General features: G+C 36.0%; 1 protein-coding gene across 4 annotated transcripts in view; it reads right to left on the bottom strand.

Annotated features, from left to right (window-relative positions):
* The window catches only part of LOC149536277 (uncharacterized), a 313,709-nt gene that overhangs the window by 119,844 nt on the left and 172,149 nt on the right, over positions 1-21,716 (bottom strand). For all 4 annotated transcript variants that reach the window (XM_089805517.1, XM_089805516.1, XM_089805519.1 and 1 more), the window contains exons 11-12: positions 18,945-19,013; positions 15,154-15,248 (exon numbers count right to left, since the gene is read on the bottom strand). In XM_089805517.1, the coding sequence (XP_089661643.1) occupies positions 15,154-15,248; positions 18,945-19,013 (164 nt within the window). The remainder of the gene's footprint in view (positions 1-15,153; positions 15,249-18,944; positions 19,014-21,716) is intronic.

Genomic DNA, 21,716 nt, shown 5'->3' with positions numbered 1-21,716 from the left:
GGTACCGACAAGGAAATAAGCTAGATGTGCGACGACCGCAGGCATAGTGGGTGACGAAGGTAACACAGAACAGACATAAGGCGTGGCATGACAAACTCAGTAGGTTTCAGCCAAGGCAGTTGGTACTCAAGTACGACGGTTGGGATGAAATCAAACAGGAAAGATTTAAGGCAAGATGGGTTGGACCATATCAGACCCGGGAGGTCGGCGACAATCGGGTGATAAAATTGGATACATTGGACGAGCAAGAGGTGCCTCCGATAGTCAACGGATTTAAATTGCAAATATATGGTGCCAGGAAGACTCTTTCACTGTCACAGGATAGCCAGCTGACTCCGTTGTCGTTGCAGAATGGCGACGCCTGGAGGCAAAATTGAGGTGTTGTCTTTCTATTTTATTTTATTTTTGTCCAAGAACAACTAAAAGAAAGAAAAAAAAATTAAAAAATTAAAAATAAAATAAAAATTAAACAAAATAAATTTTTTTTTTTTTAAAAGTAGTAAAAGTCCCGCGGGCAGATGCAGCTGTCCGCACACTGTCTCGCGGCAGATGTCCGCGGAATGTCCCGCAAGTAGCTGTCCGCGGACTGTCCCGCGGCAGATGTTTGTGGACTGTCCCGCGGGAGGTCTTCCGCAATGTGATCTGTCTGTTATCTTCCCGCGAAGTTCTTCATTGGGCGTCGGCGGAGTTGTCCGCATCTCTCAGCAGAGTCTTTTCACATTTTCCCACAGACTGCCCCGCGGCTTTGCATTTTTTTCTAGGTGCGTTAGCTCTGCGGTTTCTGGAGAAGCCCGTATTTAATGCGATTTGCAACAAGAAATTTCAAAGGAATAGATTGTTTGATTGTTTTCATTGCCGAGAGAATTGTTGAGCTTCTCATTGCCGGAGGAGTTGTTTCAGCGAAAGATTGTGGGAGTTTTGTTTCTCATTTGCGGAGGAGAGATTGTTGAGTCTATGTAGAAGATGGGTGTACCTCGACCCCGCCCTGTACTGCGACAGGGAGCGCACCTAGCAGGACCCCGCGGGGGCGTTGCCCCCTGGACCCCCAGTCATTACGAATATCAGTCGTGGGAGTCTGAACAATTGAGAAGAGTTGAAGTTGTTGCAGGCATGGACTTTCTGTGTACCAGAGGCACTGGGAGTAGGTGTTGGCCGGGAGGCTGTCTTGGTGGATGCGTAAAGAGCTCGGGAGGAGCTAATCATCCAGTTGGAGGCAGTGTAGCGACACTTGGCTCAGGGTACCGAGGAATTGAAAACAGAGAAAACAACACAAGTGGCTATCAAGGTCAGCTTGAGGAGACACTGTTGTGTTAGCAAACGCTGCAGATGTAACGGGATGAATGTGGAAGTGATGTTTCAGAAGCAGATTTATCTTGTTGTAATTAGTCTGTTAATGTATTTTGTTTGTTAATTTGTCTCAAATATTTTGTCAGTCGTTAGGAGACAACTTTTCTTTTTTGGAGGGATGCTGTCAGCTGATTGGATGTTCCCGGCGGTGTTTTCTGTAGCCGACGGAATGACTGTCGTCGGTGTTTTGTATTTTGTAGCCGACAGGTAAATAGTTTGTAGCGAACATAATGTTTGTGGCCGACGGACTCCTTCGGGAAGGTTCGGCGGATAGTATTTATATCCCGTCTGGAATCATTGTAAAGCATCGTCTTCTATTACTGATCTTATGAAGCATAATGTATGTCTGGCATATGCGAATATAATTCTGCTATTCTGTTCCATTGTCTGTATGCATTGATTTCTTTACCAGTACGGTAAACATCCACTTAAGAACCTTCCTCAACACAACATCACTTTATAACATTAAATATATTAAAGTGCCATATAATATAATTTACTAATTTCTTTTGGCTCCCAAAAATGACATTTTCAACCATATCATAATATTCTGGCGCAAAAGGCCACCGTTTCTTGTGCCCAAGATTTAAAACTTCCCAAACCAATTCCAATGAGCTATGACACTAAGATAGCTAAAGTTCAGTACCAGAAAAAATAGCAACCTCCGCATATTTAGTTGAATAATAATAATAATTTACCCGTCATGCGAAAACGACTGAAGAAGCATCAAACTCGAAATCTGACAACACATGAGTGATCCTGATGAAGAAAAACGATGAATGAACCTAACAAGGTGACTTACTAAAGATAGACACTCCCTCCAAGATTCATGGAGCCCAAACCAAAAGCCGGAAAAAAAACTTGGAGCATCACCCAGTTACTCTAGCTCAATTGAGCTCATAGGAACCAACTGTTTACTCACTATAAATATAAGTCCCTCAAAACGAAGCCAAAACTTGCCATAGGCCACTGGAAAGTCAAATAACTCGACAACTAAGAACTGACTCAATCAATGGCATAGACTTGCTAAAGACTGGGGACCTTACATGGCTGCGGCCACATGTCTAAAGGGATTTTCTACATGGGGGAATTTCATCATATTGACAAGGAAACAAGGAGGAATCTGATCCCTACTTTTCTGAAAACATCAGCTAACTTCTATGTTGTTTTTTTCGTAGTCAAAATTTCATCTATTGCTACTATGTGTATTTTGACTAGCAAAGATTTCCCTCAAGAGGCTGAGGCAATCATATTGGTATCTCAGAACATTTCAGACAATTTTCTGACTGCCTTTTTCTCCAAAAAGCAAGACATTGTGTGCATACACGAGAGAGAGAGAGAGAGAGAGAGAGAGAGAGAGAGAGAGAGAGAGATAGAGAGTTTCATTTCAACCAAATCTGTTGTTGTTAGCTGTAATGTCCCATTCCTAGGCATTTTTCAGTTTTTGCAGGGTTAGCCTACCAGCGATGCTTCCCACAGGCTAATAGTTTATAGGGAACCCATCCAGGACTAGTGAGCCTTGAAGGGGATCCATTTGTGACATTTTAGAAAATCAGATCTGAACTGCATTTTAGGAAGTACTACCATTTTTCGATATCACCAATGGGCTGGAATTCAACATCCACTGTCAGACTTCAGTGGCCGAAACAAAATTACAAATAAATAGTAATACTTAAACATTAAAGTTAATATTGACTTGACTTTAATCATTTAATGTTCTATAAAGTAACTTTACAAAATAGAATAACTTTACAAAAATAAAGTGATAATTATATTAAATTTAAAAGACACTTCACTTAAATATAATAAAACCAATTCATAAATATCATTTTGGCCAGCCTTTTGAGGAGAAACATTAATAAAATAATGAATTGATAAATTAATAGACTTTGGAGCCAATTTGTACGTGGAGTTGTAAGTCAATAAAAACTTAATAAAAAAGATTAGTTTTGGGCATCATTATTCATTATATCTTTGGATTGATCAAGTTTGGGGGCAAGGAGAACCAGAGTTTGCAGCCTTATTTTCAGACTTTTGAGAACAAGAACTCTCAGAAGGATTAGTACTTGAAGGTGTATGACAACCCAACAGCATATTGAAGGTGATTCCATTTCAAGGGTGCAGTAGAGCTTCATGTCTCCAGAATTGAAAGGTTATGCATATGTATTTTCTGTAGGCAGATTGAAAGAAAGAGATTGTAGATTTCCATTGACTTCAGTTTGATAAGGCATACAGGAGGAAAACACAGGACAGAATAAAAAGAGGACAACTTGCAGATTGGTGACTTTGGGCTTTCATTTTATGGGCTGGCCAATTCATCTCAAGGATCCAGTGTACGGTTACTAGGATTAAATCAGAGCCACATTGGATCAGAATTATCAGAAGACTTAAGGGCAACAGAATTGCAGATCTTTAATGACTATTAGCTGAAGTTAAATTAATTTCTAACAGTGCTGATGCTCACTAATCCTTTGTACCAGACAGAACACAGAAACTAGCTACGTAATCATTCCAAATTTAAGAAAATGTTTATTTATGATTTGTGGGCGATTATTTATGAAAAGTTAAGTTCCATTACACACAAAAATATCAAAAAATTAGTAAACACAAAAAAGCACCAGACAATCTGTATATGTGTGTGTGTACATACATACATTCATATATATACAGAATATATATATATATATATACACATTCATATATATATATATATATATATATATACAGGACATGGTGGGATATTTTAGTGCAATCAGAGCTTAATTTTCCTATCCATTTATAAGCAAAATTGATTTTTTGATGGTTGACAAAGCATTTCATAAGTACACTAGAGAAGAGCATCGTGTCCAGTGGGAGCCACCAAAAGATCCAGAGGGAGGAACAATCTCAGAAATTATTCATATCAAAAGGATCTTTTAAAGTGACAGTGGAAGCATCACAGGTGCCATGGCTGAGAAGAACAAAGTGCATACTAGTTCCCTAGGTCTGAATTCCCGTGTTGAGTGCAAATTAGATACCATGATGGGCATGAAGTCAGGGTTGCTGGGGCTGATGAAACAACAGATGGTGAGTCTAGTAGTACTCAAGGTGGGGTCTAGACTACCACTTGGGATGAGCATAATCATACTAAAGGTTTAGTTTTGGGACACTTATAACCTATGTTTACTTAGACAAAGAGATCACCAACCACAAAAGAGCAGACACTAAAGCTACAAGGCCTGTTTGTAGATAAGACTAACAGGGTCAAAGGGATTTGCAGCATGTTGTGAGAAAGCTTAGCTTGCTACATTTTGATGGCAATGGTGTACTACAAGATCATGGGTCAAGAAGCTGGACAGTTATTTGTCACTAAGGCCTATGCTTGAAGAGGATGTGACTAAGTCTGCCACATTACACCTTTACAGTGTTGCCCACGACTAATGGTATCATGGCCTGGTGACAACTAGGATGAGTTCACAAATAAAATCACGGGACGTTCTAACAGAAAGGACCGACAGATTTATTTCAGAAAATTTGCACAACTTAAGTAGGATGGTTCACTGGAGATCTTCAATGCTAATTTTTAGAGGTCACCCATGACAGTTGCCGGCATTTCTGGGAGGACATTGGTAGTTCTCTTCATAGAGGAACTTACAAAACCTTTACGTGGTTGGGTTAAGGCTTTTGATCCACAAACCATACAAAAAGCCATGAAGAAGGCTTGGAGTATGGTACTTGCTACTCCAAGGAGAAAGTTCTCATCTAAGCCTTTTTCTAGCAACAAGGACAGGAAACATTTTCCCAAAGGGTTGAACCAGTAAGGGAAACCTTTTCAGAAAATTGATCGTGAACCCCTCAATGATGTGAGGCACTAACAATTATGTTTCTAGTGCAAGGAGCGATGGATCCAATTCATAAAAGCCCTTTGAAATGGAAACTTAACAAATTGGGTACTATCCAACAAATAACAATAAATCTGAAATTTCAAACCAGCATATTGAAAGATTTGAAACCAAAATGGAAAGTGCATCCGAGGACTCAAGGAAAGAGGACGAGGATGATAACTATGGAACACCTCTCTAGCATTCAAAACAATGGTTCATTTAGGATGCGAGGAGTCTTGGGGAGATAGCATGTGATCAAATTGCTTAATACAAGTGCTATGCACAATTTCATTGATGATGGCTCATGGCTAGGAATTGGCTCAAGATAGAGGAGGTTAAGCGTAATGCCCCCTTTTTAGCTTACCATTGTTGGTGGTTTGAATTAGCCTATCGTTGGCCATCATAGACGAAGCCATATGGTTAGAGGGTCACATTTGGTAGAATTGGAGGCTTTTTCCTTCCAGAGATCAAAAGTATTCAGGATTGCTCTTTATTTGGGTCAGTGTGGCATAATTACTATTTAAAGTAAGTCAGTTATCAAGTATTTCTATATTTGTCAGAGTGCCTGGACCAACCTCACTTCTAGTGATGACCCTTGGCTCTTTTATTCGAGCGGGTATTTAGAGATTTACTAACAATAGTAAGCCAAGGGTTGATAGAGATGGACCCTTACAATTTTTAGTAAGGCAATTGGTTGCATAGTGGAAGCACCAATTGACCTAGAAATTCAGATGAGGCAGAGAGATGATGAGTAATCAATGAGATATTATGATTATAATGGCATTAAAAAGTTATCTATTAATGGTTATATTATAAACAAATGTTATTTACTAAGTGGCTATTATAATTAAATAAAAAGTATGCCTCTATCATGACATAACATATGGTCAACACAAAAGCAATTATCAAATTCCATTATAAAAATCATGAAGTAAATGAGGGTCATGAGACATCATTAACAAGCATTAAATGCTTTATTAAAATCAGTGGCCAAAGTAAGGATTATTTATAAAGTTAATTCAAAGCCATTTTATGTGTCATTAATGTGACTTATTATGTAAGCTTCGTGACCAAACCATGTTGAGGAATTATAAAAAGTCAAGGACAAAAAAGAATCATTATGCATTTTGTCTATTTTCTTTGTTGATGAAATTTGTGGGAATTGGTGCAGGAACACCTTCTTGCCAACTCACAACCCATTAGTAGATGTCCGTCAGAGAGGGATGATGACATAGTCCAAGGTCTCATGAAGAAGTCTTCCATAACTTGTAATAGGATGTAATAGGGTAGGGTCCAATTTGGGACCAAAATGTCCTTTAGGGACATTTAGGGCCCATAGGCCAAAAAGTTGTAACAATTGACACAAAGGCCAAAATCATGGTGTAATAGCACATTTGAGTCATTTTTTATCCTAATTAGACAAAGTGTGACCAATTTGGAGTCATAAGTTAGTATTAGGTGCATATACAAAAAAGTTACAAAAGTTGCTCAAAAGTTGTCTTGCAACTTTGCAACTTTTTGCTCAATTTGTACAAAACTAATCCCCAACAGTCCCCCTATTCAAAAACTTGTTGGAACCCTTGGGAGTAGTTGTAATAAGCATATTCAAGCCTCTAGGCACGAGGATATCATGGTTGTTGACGTTTTTGGTGATTTGGTGAATGAAAACAAGGGTTATTCTTTGCAATTTCCATACAAATCATACTGTGATCGATTCAAATTGGATTGGTATGTGCAATTTCTTGTTATGGTAGGAAACTAGGTTGAATCCACTTCCATTTACATTTGGTTTCAAGTCTTCATCTTCTAAGGAACTCATTCAGCAAGAAAGTTTGTCTTGGGTGCTTTGAAATCCTTATTGAATGAGGGTTTGGTCAAAATCATTGGTTTTGTCGTATCATCCACCAGTAGAAAATTATGAGACTTGGGGGATTGATAGGTTTGCTTGTGTTACATAAAAATAAACAAGTTGCAGAGTGCCCCCATTAGGATGGTAGTATTAACTTTGTTATCAACCTCTCTACTCACTCAAACCGTTATTTCAATCTTTTCAACAAACTGCCAATGCCTCTTTCCTTCAAACTAGCTTTTCACAGTTCAGATATCAAGCCTAAGGCTTGGTCACAAAAATAGCCATTTGATGGGGCCACTCTGTGACTTGTTTATTTTTATGATACACAGGAAGGCCTGTCAATCCCCCAAGTCTCAGGTGGTTTGAAACCCTAACTAAATAAGGCTTTGGTCAAAAATATGGGTTTTGCCCTATCACCCACCAGTAGAAAATTACAAGAGTAGGGGGATTGATAGGTGTGCCTGTGTGCCATAAAAATAAACAAGTTGCAGAGTGGCCCCATCCAATGCCTATTTTTGTGACCAAGCCCTAGGCCTGACATCAAAAATGTGACAAGCCAATTTGGAGGAAAAACGCATTGCTACAATGGTGAAAAGATTGAAACAGAGGTTTGAGTGAGTGGAGAGGTTGATAACAAAGTTAATAAACCCATCACGATATGTTGGAGGCATTGCCATATTATCCAAGTCAACATTTGTTCAAAGTTGTTGACTACATAAACAATTAGGTCTTTGGGCCTAATAGGAGGGTCCTAAAGGAAGGTGGGTTGAATCAGGGACTTGGATTTTCATTTTGAAATATTGTTTGTAGGAATGAAAAGGGTATCTCAAAAAGACCTTGGATTTGACAGGAACTCCGGGAGTCAAAATTGGCAAGAAAACTTCCTATTAGGTCAACCTAATTGGGCCGATTAGGCCTAATTTGACAAAACAACGAGATCGGGTACAAAATGATGTTTTGGATCTTGATTCTTACATATAAGGGGTTGTTTCAGCCCTAGGACAACATATCTAGGAGTGGGGAACAAGAGTCAAAGGTTGTACACTCAAACCTCAAGAAGGCTACCAACCTTATAAGAGATCAAGAAGAGGAATGGACTAAGGCATACGATGTCTTTGGGACCAACCCTAGTTTGAGTTTGTTTGATTAATTGGAGATGTTCTAAAGGTAGAATAGAAGCGTCAAAAGCCTTGTTTTGAGGAAGAGGTCTAGGTGGGTGAAGAATTGACAAAGAGAAGCCATTGGAGAAGATTGTGTTGGTTCCCAAAACCACAAACTAGAAATCCAAGAGCTTGTCAATTCTCCAATAGGATTCCAAAATCAGTTATGGCCAACAACTGAGAATCACCTTGATTCCCCTACACTTCAAGCTTTGTTACACCTAGGCCAGTAAACCTTCACTCAAAACTTGACACTTGATCCAAAGCTTTTCTATAGTGAATTTAAGCTTTGCGAGTTCTTCAGCTGGTAGAATCCTTCAACTCGATTGAAATAAAGTTGAATGTTTGCTTGAAATAATTGAATGTCTTGTACATGGTTCTTAACAGTTGGTTTGATGCTTGTAAGAAGGAAGATATAGATTTTATGACTTCAAATATAAACCTAATAACAATACTTCAATGATTCAAAAGACCAATGCCTTTCCTTATTCAAGCAATAGAGTCAACTCCAATGAAGATTTTCACGTACAACTTTATAAAGTTCTATGCACATATACTCTCAATGATTTAATAATCAAGATGCGACAAGTCAAATATATATGCAATCTTAAATTAGTCTAGGTTGAACTTTAACTCTACAAATTGGACAAAAATACAAAAACAATCTCATATTTCGCTATATCTATGATAATCACATTTAAAATGCTAAATGACTGTGTCCACTTATCTAACATTTAAATTGTTTAGAAAATTTTTAAATGATTATAAAGGATGAATCAACTATCATTTAAATCTACATGCCTTTCGAATAATCTAAAAGCAAAAGGCTTTTACTTATCATTAAAATATAATAAATAAATTTACATTAAGAAATTATCTTTTCACTCCTTATTCCTCCTTAAATGTAAAATAAAATATTTCTTCTTCAAATGCTTTTGTCAAATATGTTTTCTTAATGTTTTTTTTTAATAAAATGGCTCTGTTTTATATCTTTTCAAAATAGAAAGATATGTCCTTCCCTACAGATGCAACTTTTCATTATAAACCTTAGTCATGGTTAATGAATAAGTTAATTAGATATATTATTGTCTTTGATGGATATCATCAATGACTATCTTTGCAAGCAATATACTTCAAATATCCTTGATAGCTCACTATCTTTGATAAAGATATCAAAGATATATATCATTTCATGATTCCATTTTAATATTTTACTGTGTTTTTTTTGTGATCATAAATACTGTTGCATCATTTATAGGGTTTGGGCACAAATCAGTTAATTTGTTCTGAACAGCAATGCTTATCTCTGACCAGTGTATGAGTTGCTCAATATAGCTCCATATTTTTAATTCTCATCATTTCAGGCAACGCTTCTGTATTGACACAAGTAGAAATTATTTATTCTTCACGGCGACTCTGAGGTGGTTTATTCCATTGTTTATTTGTACACAAGGATTCTGATGCATGCCATCTGAATATCGATCTTTATAGTTATCACACCATTTGGGGCAATAGGCTACTCATCGTTCTTTGAAAGCACTCTGACGGAAAACTCTTGTTAGTCTATCTTTGATACAAAATGTCTTGGCTTTTCATATTCTTTCCGTCTGTGGATATTATTCGCATATAGAGCGAACAATTGGAGGGTTGACGCTGGCTTTATTTCTCCATTTTTACCACCAGTGGGATGAATTAAGACAAGGAGAAGCGTCAATGTCTCTATCTACTGACTCATCCGCTGACTTATACTCCGTTTTTGGCTTTATCCATTGAGGATGTAGTGATGTTTGAGCACATTGCTTGTCTATATCTGCCTACTAAGTCTCTCAATGTATTATCTTCCATATTCTTCTTTGAATCTTGATGTCTTCAAACCGCTAATTTCCAAGGTTGATGAAGCACAAGCATGGTTGGGTGTTCAATCTCCTTGTTGATGCAGAGGCTCTTAAACTGTATGATTATCGCACTATAAAAATCCATCAGACTTCAGGACTGTGAAAACCAAACTGGAGAATAACATGCACGGTTCACACATATCTTGCACAGGACATAATATTGACATTCCCAAATGCCATGATTTATAACCCTGAAGGGCACAATGTGTATATCTTGGCTAAGGAGTTGCAGAAATTGAAAGCAGGCCATCCATTTCAAAAACTCAAGTAACATGAATTCCCCATCGTTCATTATGCATAGTTCTAATACAAGAATTGCATTTCTTCTAGTCCTCCTTTTGATATTGATGCTGACACTTGTGATCTGGCTCATAATTTTGATATTGATAGCAATATTTGATAATGAATCTACGACATTCTTTTGATCAGTATACTGTTTGAGTATAAGTAGTGGGATCTGAAAATTGATCATTGAGTGCATGCATCAAATTGGTTTTTAGGATTTAGAATGGTGGGAATATGTTTGAAAATGAAGATTTACACATAGTCACACATGATGATTCTTCCTTTGGCATGGTATTTAGGACTCAAAAATTTCCCAAAATCTAGAGTTCCATCAGATTGTAAGTGAAAGACCATTTAGCCACCTTGTCTCCTCATCAGGAATGAGCCAAGAAACTTAGGTTTGTATCATATTCAGTGTTGGAGGACATCGATTCTTAAGTGTATGTGCAATTTCTGAGACTATGAAAGACCAGTTGAATTACTGTTTATTAGCATGCTTCATTTAGAGGTGCAGATTTGGTAAATTGGTTGCAGTTTTTCGAGAATTGAATAATAATTCAAGGATACATCCACAGCCAGCTGTTACCAGCAATTATTGAAAAATTTTCTGAATATCCAAGGCAACCATACCAGTTTATCAGGCCACATGAGACTCTATCTTTGGGCATTTGGCTTCTATGGTTTGAAAGCTAGAAATGTGTGCATCAATCCTGTGCAGTATTGGACGTTACCCATTGAAGACTCATTGTTGCAGTTTGAAGGGGTTTTCTTGATGATTTCCAAAGAAAGGAATTCAATTCAGGCTTCTCTAATTTACCATAAGATTCGAATGAGGGAGGAGGATGTGAAGAAGACAACATTTCATTGCCATTGTGAACACTATGAGTTTGTGGCTATGTCTTTTGGTTTAACCAATGCACCAGATACTTTATATTACTATAAAAACAAGGTGTTCCAACATCAGTTGACGAAGTTTGTCCTCATTTTCTTTGATGATAAACTATAATTTAGCCGTACTTGGGATGAGCTTTTGAAGCACCTTGACGAGGTGTTGAGTATATTGGAGGATTCCTTGAATGCCAAGGAGTCGTCCAAATGTGAGTTTGGTTTGATAAAGTTGCTATATTTGGGGCATATCATCAATTTAGAGGGTGTTAGAATTGATCCCGATAAAATTAAAATTATTGTGGACTGAAACCACTCAAGAATCTCACTCAATTGAAAGGGTTCCTCAGCCTTTGTGGTTTCTCCCAATGCTTCATCAAGGATTTTCGTGCGATAGAAAACACCACTTACTGACTTAATGAAGAAGGGGGACTTTATTGGATAGATCGAGCACAAAAACGTTTGACAAATTTAAGCAATTGTTGAGTTCATGTCCTCATCCTTTCCGTACTAGATTTCGCTAGACCAAATGAGCTAGAATGTGATGCTTCAAGAGAGCGAATTGATGTAGTGTTAATGCAAGATAAGCACCCTATAGTGATGCAGGAGCATCTTGGGTAATTTGGCAACCTTCTGTCAACCAAAAAGGTTTCCTTTCAATTGTTTCTGTCTGTTGTTCTTGGAATGGCCTTTGTTGTTCATGTTTTCTCCTTCTGCGTAGTTGGCCCCTCAATGTGGACCTATCGTGGATCTTCTACCTAAGCCCGCAAAAACTAATTCATTCATTTGCTGAAGTTATCCTTTATGTTTTCTCGGGGCGTATTCTTTCCTGCCAACTTGTGTAACGTGCCAATTTGGACTTGGTGAGGTATTGTTCGGCATCAAGGCTTTACACGCCTTGGGGTTTGGTTCCTAGATCACGTGTGGACCTATTCTTGTCCCCATGGAAGTTAGTTTTCTAAATTGTAAGGTGTTTGATTTCTCCTTTGGGGCTGGACCTATATTTTCTAATAAACAGCCTAATAGGCCAACTTGTGGTCTTGTTGGCTATATATTTTGAGATCTTGAGATAGGATAGGAAGAATGAAGTTAGATAGAAGAAAACATTAAGTTTTTGCTCTGTAAGCCCAAGATCCTAAGTTTGTGGATTGTATTTTGGGTGTTAATGGCTGCAACCAAGTAAGCCTTATGTCTAGGATGTTAATGAAAGATTGTCTCACATATCTGCTTTGAATTCTCTATAAATTTCTTGTGCTTTCTTCTATACGTTGGCTTCCATGTGTAACTCTTAGCGAGGGTAGCTTGGGAGTACTTTTTTCCTCTCTTGCCTTCATCAAATGGCATCAACGAACCAAAGTTGAGGGGTGTAGAAGGGAGCTACAATATATATGATAGGAAGATGTTGGCCATAATGCATGCTTTGGCTAAATACAAATAGTATTTGGTGGGTAGAAAATTCATAGTTAAGACAGATCGGAACAGCCTGAAACATTTTCTTAATCAAGGTGACCTCAATGATTGCCAATATACATGGGTGAGTAATCTACAAGGTTACAACTTTGATATTGTCTACATCAAAAGTAAGAAAAATGTTGTGTATGCATTATTGAGGAGATCTAACCAATGTTCCATTGGAAACAACCCGACCAAATGAAGAGAGTCGATTTGAGTTGAATATTCCAAGCACTAGTGGGCCTCGGGCATAACTGATAGTGTAGTGCATGATGAGAAGCACTCCATTGTGAAAAAGCTTATCATTTACAAGCTAAAATCACAATAATACAAACCATTAAGGATCTCAAAGACGATTGAAGAGGTGGCTTATGAGTTGGATCAATCAATAAAGAGCAGGGTGCATAACGAACTTCAAGTGTCTCACCTCAAGTAAGCATTGGGACACAATGTGGTTGCTCTTGCAACTCTAACTTCCCTAGAAAAAGACGGGAAAAATATGCTCAAACCATGGGGCTATTATTGATGTTCTTGCCATTTTCGTATAGAACCTCAATTGTCATGCTCCCAAACATAACTGGAATTGAAGGTTATGTCTTTACCTGCAATCTCTTCTTCTCAATCGTATACATTGTGTAATGTTCCAAACCAATTTCACTTGCTGAGTGTAATGAAATATTTCTCCTTCGTTACAAATAGCAAGAGTTGTGTGTGTCGTACGGCCCAATCCAAGTTTATGTAACAACAGGCATACGATGCAGAAGGGTGTTTGGTCTAGCATTTGATGATTGGGAAAGTCTATACGGTGACACCCCGGGAGTGTGGTGACAACAATGTACAGAGTCTAGAGGGAGGTCTGTATGGTAAGGAATGAATTGGTCATACAGTGAGGATCAAGTGAGGAGAGTACAATGAATAATATGGTGGTGTACAGTGGAAGGGATTAGCGTACGGTGACAAGGAAAGGTGTAAGTAGGATGTATGGAAAGGGAGGTGCACGTTCTAGGGGGAAGTTTGTCTGATCAAGTATGGCATACGGAAGGGAGTTGGGCGGCCGTATAGAATGAGGGTTGTAGGAAGGTGTGTTGAATATCCCTAACAACTATAAAAAGTATGAATGAGTTGTGCCGATGTGAGGTGCTGAATGTAGAAGAGGAACGATATCAACAAACCAATCACACAGATCACTCTCAATAAAGACAAATGCAATTTATATATATATATATATATATATATTTAGAAAAAGATGATGCTCCGATTCGCCAAATCTAAGCCAACTAATATAGAAAGAATAGAGTGACGGTTGAATCCCACCAAAACCAAAGTAGCCGAGTAGGGAAGATCTCTCACTTTCGAAATGGCGAACCACAGATAACTCCAACAGGAATTCGCAGCACAAATAAAATAATCCAAGTCGCATACTAAACTAACTCAACCTCATGGACATAAATACCCCATCAAAGGAGAAACTAAGTGTCGATAGGACGCACGGCAAATACCTACAGAAACAATTAAAAATGAAATGGGTGTGAGAAACATTACACATTGTCTTGTTTATCAGGAGATAAAATTTTAGTTTTACATCCAAAACAACATTTTGGATAAACAATTACAAAAACCATAATACACCCACTGAAAAATTAAGCAACAATAGATAAAAGAAAAATTTTGGATCTCGTACAGCCAGAATTGGATATCATTATTCAAAATAGCACACAAATAATCCATGATGATTAAAAAAAACTTCAGTGTGATCATTAAATTGAATTTGGGAAAAAAGATAAGCAACAAAGACATTGAGCCAAACCCCCACTTTGAGAGTTAGATATGCACCACAAAGTAGATCTTAGGATCGAATCCATTCCTCTGAGATCAATGGTTCTAAACCTGACTAATGCAAATTAAAATCCAAACAAAATAGACATCCTTTCCCCTTCCGACTTGGTGATAAGTATTGCAGGGCCCAAGCAGGATGCTCAAGCACTGAGTGACTATACAGGGGCGTAGAGCACATTTTTAAACATGAGAAGCAAGATTTAAGTGTTGTATCGATCAAGAACAGGAAAATTCAGTTTTCATTGTTTACAAAACAGTGACAAGAGTAATTTAGGAACAACCTGAAGTGTACCCATTAGCTGCACTTACGTTTTCAATAAATTGTCATAAATTTAGACAAGGAATATCTGAAACTTAACTAGTCATCTCCTCTTAGAGGTTTCCCAAGATAAAATTGTTAGATATTTGTGTTGACTTATTTTGTTTACTAGATATCATTTTCCTTCCTGTCAAAACATATTCAAAACTCTTCAATAGAAACATTTGTTAATTCAACCAGAACTATAAAAATGTCTCTAAAATATATCTAAAATCTTTTTGTCAAATCCATTTACCAGTTAAAAACAATCACAACTCACATATTAAGCTCTTCACATTTAAGTTGTGCATCTCTTGCCTCTTGTGCTAGTCCACAAATTTTACTCTCTTTCTCTTCTAGAGATGATCTCAAATCCTAAAATGATCAAAGAATAACAAAGATAAGCAAGTGCAATGTACTATCTCTATTTCAATTATTATGATATATTCCTATGAATAATCTATATACATGCATATTAAAATTAAAAAAAGATTCACATGGTAGAACTCCTAAAAATCATCAATAGAAATAGATTGAAACAATTCTTGAAACATAGCAAACAATCATGCAATTATGTTCATTAACAATGTTGTAATATAAAAGAGTTCAAATACAAACATCAATAGGAATCAAGCAGAATAAAAGAGATCCTTCTATAAAGACTAGGACACAAACAAACTAAATTTTTCAGTCACACAACCACTTTGCTAGACCTAACTACAACATCCAAAGTAAAGTAGCCTTTCAATACATTACATAACACTTCTTTGCACACTGATACAATGTTATTACTTTATGTTTATAATATCATAACATTAGAAAACATCAACTATTGTTATTATTGGTTGTTGTATGATTTTAATTTATACATCCCCTTTGAGAGGAAAAACATCACCCTCAGGACAAAGATCACCTTTGAGAGGAAAATCACCTTCGAGAAGAAAATCAAGACATTACAGTGGTATCTGAACCCAAAATCCTACCAGCCTGTGGAATGCTTTGGATGATTACAGAAATGGACGAAATGAAAGAAAGGGTTAATGAAATTGTTGCCATAAAAATCACTAAGTGGTATAACTTATATCAAAAGAGGAAGAATCTTCAGACATTTCAAGAATATCTACTTCTAACGAGATAAAGTATACATATGCATGAGGAACTTATCAAAATTTTTGATGAATACTCAAGTGAACCATATACCTGTGCATCACGAGCTTATCAAAGTCTTTAGTGAATACTCAAGTGAACCTGAGGAGATCAAGGCTACCAAATCCTTTTATAGGTACTACGTATGAAAAAGAAAAGAGGAGTTGGATCTTGAGATAGGAACTTAATCTAAATCAAAAAAAATGAAAACAAGTTCACATGTTCACCCTAGCTACAGGATGATATCGACAAACACGAGACAACAATTGTCCCTTCAAATGTAGAACACCTAAACTTTCGAGACAACTGCAAGGATGAAAAAGATGTGAACTCTACCAATGATAGCTCACAAGAGCAATCTCTACAGTTAGTTAAATATGTAGTTCAACCTTCGGTTGGGCGTGAGGTGTGCATGATTGCCATTTCTTCATATGAGTGGCTTCCTCATGGGAAGAATAGGTTGCACCTAAGCTTTGAGATTGCAGACCATTTTTTGGAAGAGATTGATCGGTGTGATAGCATTAAATATTGGGATTTGAGCATTGAGGTATTACATAATTGGCTTTACTCGGATCCTGATCACTCTGGAGATGGTAACATTTATACTAGAGCGGAGCAATGGAAGCTTGATGGAGATTTACTCTTCTGGCCCACATCCAAATGTGTGCATGTGATCATGATGCAACATAAAGATTCCAATGGATATGGCTGCCAATGTCTGCTTGCGGACTTGAGTACAACCAATCATTGGGTTGGGATGACTCTAATGTCCCCAAATTTCAATAAAGAAAATTAAATTAAATTAATTTTGTGGCTTAAAAATTAACAATCAAAAAAATTAAGTGGTCTCAAAAATTAAATAATATTATAAAGGACTTATTTTATTAATTAATTAAGTTATAAAATAAAAGAGAGCCTAAATAATAATATAATATTTAAATAGTCCAATTAAAATTAATTGTTGTATGGCCCTGAAACTAAATAATAACTTTCAGTCCTTTTTATCAATTAGTTAGTTATTTGGTCATGTAGAACTATTGGTAACCCTTCGAAAAACTTCCTAAATCCCATTTATATGGTCACATTTTGCATAGTTGTAGACATGGTGAATTTGATATTTTATTTGTATTTGTGAACTTCAAGTTTCAAGTTCGGTGTCTATTAATTTCAAGATGCAAAATCCTCCCTACTTTGGCACTTTGTAGTTTTACTGGGAATCATCCTCACCTTATTTTGACTACTTATTTTAATTGTGGATCTACTTTGTGTACCAATTCCATGTTATTTCTAAGGGTTCATCCCTACATCAATACAAATGCCTTCAATAGAAATTGAGAAACTTATTAAGTATTGTGTTATTAACTAACCCTAGATCTTTCATACATGGATAATAATCGATATCCAGAGGCAATTCCACTTCTGTAGAGAAGTGTGTGGATTTGTACGGCCAAAATCACCAGTCTTCCTTTGAAAAGGTTACGGCCAAAATAACCTTCGGGATAAAAATCACCTTTGAGAGGAAAATCACCTTCAAGAAGGAATCCATTTTCAAGAGAAAAATTATCTTTGGGAGGCAAATCACCATCGGAAAAAAAATCACCTTCGGGCCAAAAATCACCTTCAGGAAGGAAATCATCCTTGCAAGGAAAATCACCTTTGGGAGGAAATCCAACTTTGGGAGGAAATTTGCCGTTAGGAGAAAAATCACCTTCGAAATGAAAATCATCTTCGGGACATTATATATTTGGACAACCTTAAAATGATTAATTTAATTTATTCACCTCACCAAAGTTTGGGTACATAACATTAACTTTGAAAGATCTCTATATTTTGTGGGTTTTATAGCTGATATACTATAACATGCATCGTAAAAAGTTCAATCCATAAAATATCTCTATAGTTCACAACTTTTCATGTTCGAGTGTTGAGTCAAAGTCAAAACTTAACCTATCAAGTCCAGGTCTAGTTTGAGCCTTGCAACTATGGTAAAGAGCCATTTGTCATATGTCTAAGCATTGAAAATTAAGTTATTGTTTCTTGTTAATAAATATAGGTGAAAGATCTCTATATTTTGTGGGTTTTATAGTTGATATACTATAACATGCATCGTAAAAAGTTCAATCCATAAAATATCTCTATAGTTCACAACTTTTCATGTTCGAGTGTTGAGTCAAAGTCAAAACTTAACCTATCAAGTCCAAGTCTAGTTTGAACCTTGCAACTATGGTAAAGAGCTATTTGTCATATGCCTAAGCATTGAAAATTAAGTTACTGTTTCTTGTTAATAAATATAGTTGTGTGATTCCTAAATTGTCCCGTAGGGCACTCACATTAATAAATATAGTTGTGCGATTCCTAAATTCTTTGTTTCTCTCAAACTATCCCTACATCGGTTGATTTGGCTCATGTTCTTTAATTTCACAATAAAGCCTAAACTCTTACCTTTTAATGGTTACCATGTAGGTGGCTTTCTTCCCTATAAGAAATGTTGCAAGCATGGACAACTTCTTATATAGAAATAACCACATCATTTAGATGTATAATGTTATTTATAATCCATAAATTAGCTAGCACTTGTTTTTACCCAAGAAATCGTCATTCCTTTATTCATAAAACAATAGTGAAGCACATCAATATATCCAATTTTATATCATACTGCCTCAATCACGGTAAATCGCATGAGGGTAAAATAGGATTCAAGTATTTTATACTAATTTTAAAAACAAGGTTGAAAACATCTATCAAATCAAATAAACATCAACTTGTTTCAGACAAGTACTCCTTTAAAGTCTAAAGTTTAAACATTGTAAACTCTGGAAGCATGAACTCCTAAAGAAAATATGACATTATATACTATGCAGCCTGATTTGATTTATTCAGATATCAAATACTAATAATCAAAAGGAAATCAAATATAATACAAACCTTAATTTGAGTCTTCAAACCTTCATTCGCACATTCTATATTCTTGGTCTTCTCAGTTGATAATTGCACCTTCAAAGCCATAAAATATTTATTAAACCAGTAAATCCATGTGAAAAACAGTCAGATATATTAATTTTCTTAATTTATACTATAATAAGTACTTTTGAACAAAGAGGTAAAAATGAAAACATCCTTCACATATATCTCATTTAAATACTTTTTTTCTCATTTCTAGGTAAATTTCTACAACTTCGTGTGTTGCGCATTAAAATTTTGATGAAATGCATCAATTACAATTTTAAGCTTTTTCATATTGAAGATCACACAAAACATGATAAAACAAACACTACAAATTTTCAACTAAAATCTTTAGCAAAAAGAACCAAATCACAACAAATAAACCAAGTATAGCTTTATGAATCTATAATCTAAGAAATTATCTTAGTTGAATGACAAAAATACGTGTCAGAACAAAGATCTTTTCAACTCATGTATCATGATAGAACTGTGTTTTAACATTTCTTCCAGACATTTAGGATCCACGTTCTCCACCACTCCACAAGGATATTTGTATCGATAATTTATTTGATGACTTTTTCACAACCTGTGCCAGAAAAGGCATTAAGCATGGAATCCCTTGCAAATGTGAGATAGATCAACAACAGACATGGAACAAATCTAAAGGTCAATCTTCATAAATGAAAGGCCAGTTCCTTATCCATTTTGCTCTAAGCTTAACTGAAAAATGGGAAAACTGAAGAGACAGTGAGAAAATGGCTAAAATCAAGAAGGCTGCAACTAACAGATATTCCTTTGTAATCCTTATTATGGCTTTGCATAAGACATAGTAATAGTCTACAGATTCAATAAAAACGCAATCATAAATACACATTAGATAATTTATCCGACCACTACTTTCAAATATAGGCTAGAAGCCATCACAAATCTTTATACTGCATAAAACATGAAAAACAAACAGTTCCGAATGCATATGCAAAACTTCTCCTGCAACCATATTATAGAGAATCAGAGAGTTCATAATACATGAAATGCTCCTCTAGCTCACGTATGCTGCTAATAAAAAAAGATTGTGAATTGGCATGAATCCTCTAATGTGTACAAGAATTCTCAAACACAATAGAATCTCCCTACAAAAGATTAACATTTTGAAAATTAAATATAGTGCAAAAGGAAATGCAAAGATGGTGGATGAAAGAAACCACAACTGAGATGAGCAGTGGACATAAATGCAACCTACTAGCCTTGAACATTTTCTTGTCCACTTTATATACACAAGCACCAAGGGGTGGCCATGCATCCACTTATGGATGGCTCCTAGAGAGGTAGTTACGCTTCAAGAGTCTAGGAATTTCAAAATACTAGTTCTATACCCACTTGATACAAACTCAAACAGTGAATGCTGTACATCAGCACAAAAAGTGTTTACCATATGCTAAAACAGCCTATAATGTCTTTAAATCTTCCAATAAATGCCCCAGTTTCTAAAAATCTGTTATATGGTTCTACCATTGTCAAAATTGGTCCAACAATGGGCTCATTCCTTGCAGACCATTAGCTGTAATGTGACTTCACACATTGGACAACTTCAAAATTTGGAGAAATATGCTCTAACCTTTTGGTCTAAAATCCTGGAGCAATTCCACATGGCATATCTCCAGGATTCTATAAGCCAAAAACCATGTGGAACCTAAGTATTTCATGTTAATGTTGTAATTCAGTCGGATAAGATCTATATATGAGATATATAAATAGTGATATATAAACATTATAAATGTGCAATATTTTCAGTTATGTATATATAAACCTTACCATAATCATTTTTTAAATATAAATAATTGCATATTATATGTTATATTATTATTGCAAATCAAATAAGAGTCTGATTTGACTGAATATTTAATTAGACTGCAGCTGACTAAATGTGTAGTCGATAGCAGCAAATTAAGTTTTGTTTTGAAGTGATGTGGAGAGTCACAACACAATGGGATATAACTCCATGTTGGAGCCACCCCATCGGTTGGTGACTCCTCGTCACATACATATATTCCTTTGACCTGCAATTTAACAACAAGGATGAATACAAATAACTCACATCTTCAAAAGTAAGTTAAAGCGCAGAAATCAACGGGAAGTGCCATCACATGCAGATAAAAATTAATGAACATATAAACAATAAAGTCTTCAAGAAAGACCATCAGTGCATCAAAAACTCCTTACTTCATGTTACATCCTGCAAGTCTACGATTGACCTGTAACTATCATATATACTGTCATATAATTGAAAGTCTTTGGCATATGACGTTGGTGCTTTCATAACCATCAGTGTTTTTCTTTAACCATTGGCGGCAGACTATTAATTTTGAGCAAGTTACATTTACATTGAGAGCTGTAAATTAAAACCGACATGTAAAGACATTGAAGAGTGTAATTTATAAGTTTGGAAATTACATATAAAGATATATATTCAAAAGGTTAAAAGCATCACATAATCTGATTACATTTTTATGATATCAGAGCCGGTCTAAAGATAAGATCAGATCAGATTATTAAAAAAAATCAAAATTATTATAAAAATCACCACACTATTTCAAAATGGTAAATGGCATGAGATTTGAAGACAGACTTGAAGGTGCTTCAGGTTTTGAAGCTTGGAAATTATGAATGACGCTAATTTTAAAAAAGCATGGCCTAATAACTATAGTGAATTCTCCTAAACATAACAAAGACAACAAAAAGGATAAGTGGGAAAAG

This window comes from Cupressus sempervirens, chromosome 10, assembly GCF_028749045.1.
Source record: "Cupressus sempervirens isolate cs-2001-9-10 chromosome 10, ASM2874904v1, whole genome shotgun sequence".
Lineage (NCBI taxonomy): Eukaryota > Viridiplantae > Streptophyta > Pinopsida > Cupressales > Cupressaceae > Cupressus > Cupressus sempervirens.
This window is presented reverse-complemented; position numbering and strand designations above follow the sequence as displayed.